The sequence below is a fragment of the Ipomoea nil genome, unplaced genomic scaffold (assembly GCF_001879475.1).
Source record: "Ipomoea nil cultivar Tokyo-kokei standard unplaced genomic scaffold, Asagao_1.1 scaffold2926, whole genome shotgun sequence".
NCBI classification, from domain to species: Eukaryota; Viridiplantae; Streptophyta; class Magnoliopsida; order Solanales; family Convolvulaceae; genus Ipomoea; species Ipomoea nil.
The window spans coordinates 2,360,660-2,369,356 of record NW_017619354.1 but is presented as its reverse complement, the minus strand read 5'-3'; the positions used below and the strand labels follow the sequence as shown (position 1 = coordinate 2,369,356).

General features: G+C 32.0%; 1 protein-coding gene across 1 annotated transcript; it reads left to right on the top strand.

Moving 5' to 3' along the window:
• The first annotated feature begins 504 nt into the window (after positions 1–504).
• Positions 505–5,872, top strand: LOC109161902 (thioredoxin reductase NTRC). Its single transcript, XM_019310468.1, has 10 exons — positions 505–874; positions 1,205–1,412; positions 2,489–2,594; positions 3,414–3,679; positions 4,198–4,477; positions 4,708–4,815; positions 4,945–5,031; positions 5,123–5,227; positions 5,357–5,487; positions 5,624–5,872. Exons 1-10 carry the CDS (start codon positions 565–567, stop codon positions 5,682–5,684), a joined length of 1,662 nt encoding a protein of 553 aa, XP_019166013.1. The 5' UTR covers positions 505–564; the 3' UTR covers positions 5,685–5,872.
• Positions 5,873–8,697: the final 2,825 nt, after the last annotated feature.

The following is an 8,697-nucleotide window of genomic DNA, read 5'->3' as shown; positions in this document are numbered from 1 at the left end:
AACTATTAATCAAATTAAATTATATTGGTTAAAAAATAGTTAATCGAAGTTCTTTGATTTGATAGGTTAATTGATTTTTACCAAAGTTTACACACCCTACACATTTGGTTGAAGTGAAATAAAATTTGCTTGATTGGACCAAAGTTCATATTGCATTGTGAATTCTAAAACAAAAATTTTGTACATTCAGTTAACATATTCTGTACCTATAATTAATAGTTTCTGTACATGCAAACATAGATATATGTACAGAAACTATCAACTACAGGTATAAAATGTGTCAACTATAGATATCGAATTTGACTTGGTAATTGCTGACACATAATATGAATATGTCAATTTATAAATACATAATCTGAAGGTTATTTTTGGACCAGAGTTTACAATGCAAGGTAGACCCGATCTATAATTTGCCTAATACGTGAACGCCGTTTTAAATAAGAGTTTATAATATTAGATGGACCTTAATCTATGGTAATGAGGAGGCCCAAAAGTTAGCAACAAAGTGACACCTCTCCCTATATTGTAGTTGGACTGTGCTGGATATTGTATGGTCCGAAACCAATGGCTGCCACCACAGCTTCTTCTCATCCCAAGATAACGAACGGCATCGGAATCGGAATCGGTACCCGAGTCAGACTCGGTTGTTCCTGCTTGACTCGTCGACCTGCATCCACCTCCTCTATGGCCACTCCTTCTACTCTCTCCCCCATTCCCAATGGTCTCCTCGTCCTCAAGTCTGCCTCCACTACGCGCCGTCCCATTCGAGCTCACTCACTTGGTGGTTTCTTCACTCGCCGCCGTACCTCGCACTTATCACTTCGAATCTCCGCCGCCGTCGCCACCGAGGAACAAGTGCAAACTAGCTCATCAGGTATTTTTGTCTGGAATTCTTTCTGGCATTTGAATATGAAATCTTAGCATACCATTTCCGCTCTTCTTTATATTTCTTGAATCCGGTTTTTAAATATGCGCATTGAATTTGTAGGGTTAGAATAGTAGAACTACGGATTACGTTCATCTGATAGATACTAATGTGCCGATATTTGGTTAGACGCCAATTTTAGTGTTCAAAATGCGGTTTACCTCTAATTGTTGCCTATCATGTCCTGTAATGAAAATTTTACATTGCTAAGTAATGTATTCGGACAGACATATGATTTAAACTTCATTTCTGGATTTCCATTACTCTTTGTTCTTGCAGAGCAGAGTGTTGAGAATTTAGTAATCATAGGGTCAGGACCTGCTGGATATACAGCAGCAATTTATGCGGCTCGAGCCAACTTGAAGCCAGTGGTGTTTGAGGGATATCAAGTGGGTGGTGTTCCAGGGGGTCAGTTGATGACTACAACAGAAGTAGAAAATTTTCCAGGATTTCCAGACGGGATAACGGGTCCAGACTTGATGGATAGGTATGTGAAATTCTTGATCCCTTTTTGCTTTTGTCTATCCATCATACTTCTAACTATATATATAAAGAGGGAATGAAATCAATAAATGTTATATCCTTAAATTTATGCTCATTTACCATCTAAATAATTTGTATCTTTTGCTTTAAAAATTGTACATTCAGTTTTGTAAAGATATATGTCTTTACCTGTTAAGTTTTTAGTTTTAATCTTTTACATTCTTTTTTCTCAAATAGATACATCCAAACAACTCTTGATTAGTACTGTCGTAATTACTAACTCTCTTGTTTCAAATTTTGACTTAATAACTTGAAAAAAGTATAAAATGTTTATTTCTATCCCAATAAGTAAAATATAATTCTTATTTTGAAACTATGATTTCAAAGAATTAGTATTATACTTGTCAGAATCCTGTATAGAATTTTAGCTTTGTCTCAATGTCTTCTATTGAAATTTGAATTTCTTGAAAAATTTCTTTTGGAACTTCATATGAAACTTAATCGTTGGCATATTCACAAACAAGTCAAGTGTAATAAAATGGGAAAAGATTTATTGGTTACTATATACGATGACAAATGAGAGAAAAAATTGTGTCGTTACTATAATTTAAATTAAAGAGATATAAAATACTATATTTGTACAATATAAATTTGAATGAGAAATGTATATGTAAGTTTTAAGTTTTGAAATAACATCTTAATACCTTCAAAACTAAAATATAGGCAAAAAATATTTCTATTGAACACAATTGACTAATATATTATTTAAACAATTATGTTTTCTACTAACATCAAAACTAAGGTAGATGCAAAAAAACTTCTATCAAGTCTTTTTGCTTAAAATTTAGCTAACCCTATTAAATGCTTCCAGCTAACTTGATCTATATATATGTGTTTTCAATTTTACAAATTTTTAGAATTATTTTATTTAATCTATTTTAATATAGTCATCATTTTAATATTTGACAAATATATCGGACATTTATTTTTGCACAATGCGCATATTGTCGCTAGTAGTATAAATATTTTTGAAATTATGGACACGTGCAACTCTTAATTACGGTGTATATTTTTATCCAGGATGCGGCGGCAGGCAGAACGTTGGGGAGCTGAACTGTATCAGGAAGATGTGGAATTTATTGATGTAAAAAATGCTCCTTTTACTGTGCAAAGTAGTGAACGTAAGGTGAAATTTCCTTTTGTTGACAGGTTAACCTATTATGTTGCTACTAAACTAATTCTTGCTGCAGTTTGTCACTGCATTGAGCGGTTATTTGGTCAAACTTATTTCAAAGCTTATCTTCTCCAAAAAGCACAAATGCTTATCTGGTCCACCGAGCTTATCTACTTCAAAAAATGAGTTGGTCCAAACACTAAAAGAGAGATTTCAACTAGAACTAGATAAGAGCCAAAGCCCTCTTTTTCAAGAAGCTCCAATAATGAGGCTTTTTTGGTAGCCTCTATCTTAATAAGCTCCAACTGGTCCTTAAAAAAGACAAGAGCTTTTATCTTGAATCACTTTGGTTTGAGCTGGTATCCTTGTCATCTTTTTCCTATATTTTTCTATGAGAGACATTCTTTGCTGTTATATAGAGCCTGGTGAAATTTAATTTTATGCCCCAAAAAATCTTTTGTTGGCAATGCTAATGTGGTTTGAGTGTCCATCCAACTGTTGTCATAGTAAATGTTGCATTAATTTTACTTCCAGTTGCTGTTGCCAAAAAAATCGATTTTTTTTAATTTATTTATTATTTCATTTTCTTTAAAATTTTGATTCAAACGAAACTATTTCTTTTATTTAAAGACCAATCAACAGCCATTGGTGTCAGATATTTTACTAGTGTAGTGCTACCCCACATTATCTCCTGAAAAGGTTCCTGCGCTTTGATGTTTAGAGTCAAGGGTTAACATCCTTTCTTTACTATCTGTTTTTCCCTTTTTGGACACTCTTGAGCTCCTTAGTATTCATACAACTCATTTACTGCTCATTCCTTTATTTTTGCAGGTAAGGTGCCATAGTATCATTGTTGCCACAGGAGCCACTGCAAAGAGACTCAGATTACCTCGGGAAGATGAATTTTGGAGTAGAGGAATTAGTGCCTGTGCAATTTGTGATGGAGCCTCACCACTTTTTAAGGGCCAGGTCCTTGCTGTGGTTGGAGGTGGTGATACAGCAACTGAGGAAGCAATATACTTAACAAAGTATGCACGTCATGTGCATTTACTCGTCCGCAAAGACCAACTAAGAGCATCAAAGGCAATGCAAGATAGGTAAATAAGATAAATATATAGCTTTTATTTTTATTTTGTTTTGTTTTTTAATCTATTTAATTTTTATAACTTATACATATAAGAAATAGCTTGAGTTTCATATTATAATCCTTAGATTTGGTATTGGGAGATTAACTGATTTTGTATTCTGGACAAGATGTCTTTCTGGTTCTATGATAATATTATCGCTGCATGATTTCAGGTTAAGCCCTGCTTGTTTCTTTCATTATTTTATGTTTGAACTTCCAAATGATGGGTGTTTTTAGTTTAGTGTGTTAGATTTTGTGGAGTTTCTAAAGCAAGCATAGCTGTCTGATTAGCTTTTAATTTGTTTGTATAAATGTTTTTCTTTATTTTGGATACATTCCAAATCTGCTATTTTACAAACTAGGGAACTGTTTGGCCTTGTCATTATATCTTTACTTTCTTAAATGAATCAAATTACTAATGAGCAATGTATTTCAAGTTTCAACTCCCTAAATGTTTGTTTAACAGGTTGCTTATGGCGAATGTTTCAGAGTTTTCAACAATCCAAACATCACCGTGCATTTCAACACAGAGACTGTGGATGTTGTTAGCAACCAGAAAGGGCAGATGTCAGGGATTTTGGTCAGGAGACTAGACACTCAAGAGGAATCTGTGCTAGAGGCAAAGGGGTTATTTTATGGGATAGGTCATTCTCCAAATAGTCAGCTCTTGGAAGGGCAAATCGAACTTGATAGCTTAGGCTATATATTGGTTGAGCATGGCACAGCAAAAACCTCTGCTGAAGGTGTCTTTGCGGCTGGAGATGTACAGGTAAATGGTTTTACATTCCTTTGTGTTTCCTTCAGAAAAATCTAAGAGAATGCGATCTTTATATCTGTGATATAAGCAACTGGGTTTTGGAGCTTTATCATCCAAATTAAATTCACTGGGAGCATACCATCCTGTTGTGAAATAAGAGACAATCTTCTGACATATCTCCTTACCCGCAATAGTCATAGACTTGTAATTTATTAGGCTAATGTTCCCTCTTCAATAAGTAGGACCATGAATGGAGGCAAGCCATTACTGCAGCTGGATCAGGGTGTGTTGCTGCTCTATCTGTTGAGAGATATCTTACAAGCAAAGATCTGCTTGTTGAATTCCACCAGGTATTGCCTTGGCCTATACTTTCTTGTTCATGGACTAGCTGATAATTTTACAAGATCACACACACCTTCATTGGGAAAACGCGTATAATTTAAATTAAATGTTCAACTATATTATCTTGATTTTGCCAGAAACCAACTGAAGAGGCTAAAAAGGAGCTCACAGATAGAGATGTACAAGAAGGTTTTGATATCACACTTACAAAACACAAGGGACAGGTGCAAGGACTTTTTTTTTTTTTTTTTAAATGTTTTCTGTGGATCTTATTGAAATGTCTGTTTAAACTATTGCTCTCTGTGCTCTTGTCAGTATGCCTTAAGGAAGCTGTATCATGAGAGCCCAAGAATTGTATGTGTACTGTATACTGCACCAACTTGTGGTCCATGTCGGACCTTGAAACCTATACTCAGCAAGGTGTGTAACCGTCTTGATACCATAGTACACTTATGTATAGCTGAATCAGTCTTGTTTAAGCTTCAGCTGTTTTAACATAATTTCTAGCCCGTCATTTGCTGAACAGCTCAATCTGCCCCTGATTTGCAGGTTATAGATGAATTTGACGAGAGCGTCCATTTTGTTGAGATTGACATTACTGAAGACCCAGAGATTGCCGAGGCAGCTGGAATCATGGGTACACCATGTGTACAGTTCTTCAAAAATAAGGAAATGCTCAAGTAGGTTACTTTTTTATTTTTTATTATCCTTTATGTTCCTTGGAAATATTGAGGATGGATGCCTGCTTCTTTACTGATTTAGATTTATGTTGAAATGTTTTAACTGTGGTCATATAATTAATTGTGTATGCTGCAGGATAGTACCAGGGGTAAAGATGAAGAGAGAATACAGGGAATTCATTGAAGCTAATAAATAAGGAACTCTAATAATTCTTTCATCATATTATTATATGATATGATGTTGTTTCCGTTTATCATGTAAAATGCCTTTGTTCTTCTTCTTCCTCTTCTTCTTCACTAAAGTTTTGATATTTGGACGACACGTACGGCTACTTCATAAATCATTGATCTGATCTATATACTTCTAGTGCTTTGCCTGCTACAATTTTCTACTTTTCTACTTTTACATGACTCACACATTATGGTCAGGTGAAGGTGCTCTTTCTTGTCTCTTCTTGACAAGCCAATATATACAGGATTAAGAATGCTTTGGTATTATTTGTCACATGATTAAAATAATATTTTATCTACCATTTATCCTCCCAAATTATCGCTTTTTGACACTTTTGGTCATAATTTTTTCTACAAGATTCTATTTTTGGCAAAGGTATTTTTTTTTTCTCTTCAAAAATTATTTGGTGCGGATCGAACAATTCAAAAGCATGCAGGTAAATGGTTTCACAAATAAATGTCAAAATGTGCTATTAATAATGTTTTTGGCGGATACATGCATTATTATTATTATTATTTTTTTTTATTATTATAAGGAAGGGGATACCCTATATAATCACTATTTGCTTCAAGTGAGATTTGAACTCATCACCTCCCACTTATGGAGCAAGTGCATTATTAAGAGAAATCATTAATCAATACATCTTGTATGTTACGACATAAGAGAAATCAATATTATAAATATCATACAAACAGTATTTTCAAAAAAAAAAATATTATGCAAACAGTATAATATTTGATGACTCTAGTACAAAGGTACATTTTGTTTTGTCAATATATTACTAGTTTTATTTTATATAATAAAGTCTGTACTTTTATGTAAATGCACTTTTAGTTGTGAGTAATTACAAAATTAACAAAGTAAATTTAGAGTAAATATATACTATTCATTGGTTAAACCAACTCTTTCTTCCTTATTTATTTTCTTTACTATTCTTTTTTTACTTATTTTTAATTTTTTAATTTTTTTTGTTTAATAGTACTTTTAATGTAGTATCTAAATATATAAATTTTATATACTAATAATAAATTAAATATTAATAAAAATTTGAATTAAAGATAACTTCGATCAAGCCTCATTAATCGAACCAAATGGGATGGAGAGAGTATCCTATATTTTAATATGGGATAAGGGTCAAATAGGCCTTCCAACTATAAGCCAAAGTGCAATTAGCCAAAAAAAAGCCCCATGAACTAACAAAAGTTTCAATTAGGTCCTTCATCTCTTTACTTGTATGCAATTAAGTCCATAACTTTTTAAATTTGTGCAATTAGCTCAATTTACAGGTAAAATTGATTTTTTTTAAAAAAAATTACAAAAAAAAACTGAAATTCAAGAAACTTCAGTGTATTAAAACTGTTCTTGTGCATATGATATTCAGGTGTATTATAATCTTTCATGTGAACTGCAATTGATTTTTCAAAAAAATCTTGTTCCCTTCCTGCTTTCCTAGATGATGGAAGTTTTGAATGGGAAAATGTATCTGCGTAGGAGCCTTTTAAAAATATATATTTTTATTTTAATTATTTTTTAAAATTAAAAAGAAAAAAAGAAGAAAAGAAATTATCTGTAACTTAATTGCATAAAAGTAAAAAGATGAAGGATCTACTTGAAATTTTTGTTAGTTTAAGGGGCTAATTACACTTAACCTATAGTTATTTGAAACTCTTATCCCTTTTAATATTTATGATACTCACCATGGTTTTTAAAGTATATGTAGCAGAAGCTTAGTCATCCTCTCGATTAATAAATTTTTGTTGCTCAAATTCTGTAGACTATAACAAGCTAAGTACATACATACAAAGCATAGGATCACATACTATACGTCATCCATGCAAGCACTGTTAATTAATCAGGCGAGGCTGTTATTTGATACTATTGAACAATTTTTTGGGTACGAGTATGGATATTTGTCTATTATATAAACATTTCTATCGTCAAAGTACCAATCTCTAAATAGTTTTGCAATTGTCTGTCAAAAAAAAAAGAAGAAGAAGATATATATGTAGTGAAAATAATATATGATCAATTATAAAGGATAAATAATTAGTTTAGGTTTATTATAATACCTCATTGCTTCCCTCAACGACCATGTCTAGGTACCAGTTACCAGATAGTACTTGTCCATGAGCCTTAGGGGAGGTAATCAAGACCCCTTTTGACGAACAATTCGATTGATTTGGCAATAGACTTAACATTTCTAGTCTTAGATCTGAAACATATATATACATAAAACACAAAACTATTTGATCGTGATGTGTGTAGTTTCTATTATATATACACGTGTGAATGTATAGTAATAGTTACTTTTTATACTTGAATTAAGTAATGCTAACCTTGTAAGACTTTATAAATCTCACTTGAACAAGTAGTTTCATTCACAATGCAATTTTGTATCGTTTTATTGTGCATAAAAATTGATGATATCTGAAATATATTAAAGGAATTAATAATAATAACACACACATATAACCCACACTATGAATGGAAGACAAATGAAATTAGATCATAAACAAATAGATATATATTCTCAAAAAAAAAAAAAAAAAAAAAAAAAAAAAAAAAAAAAAAAAACCAAATAGATATATATATATATATATATATATATATATATATATATATATATATATATATAATGCAAATTAAACACACACATATGGACTGCTTAATTTTCAAATTTTTTTTATTAATATAACAAATGTCATATATCATATGGTGCATTTAGCGTAAAATATTATCATCTAACCTGAAAAGTATCGAATGCAGACATCAAGAAAAAGATAGGAGTTTGGATGTCTTGCTGCACATTCTGAGCAAAGAAGCACTGCATCCATGCACAAATTCACAATAATTAATATACTTATATGATGTCCAAATAATCAAAGCTGAAACAATTAAAATTAAGAATAACTAATTAAGATATTAATTACCAGATGCGGACTTAATCTCGATGTGCAAGTTTTGGGTAACGACTCAGT

Bases quoted from the DNA above. Each gene is read 5' to 3' on its own strand.
- LOC109161902 (XM_019310468.1), top strand. From the start codon at position 565: ATGGCTGCCACCACAGCTTCTTCTCATCCCAAGATAACGAACGGCATC. The intron at 1,413-2,488 runs GTATGTGAAATT...ATTTTTATCCAG, and splicing joins GGTCCAGACTTGATGGATAG to GATGCGGCGGCAGGCAGAAC. The intron at 5,228-5,356 runs GTGTGTAACCGT...CCTGATTTGCAG, and splicing joins TGAAACCTATACTCAGCAAG to GTTATAGATGAATTTGACGA.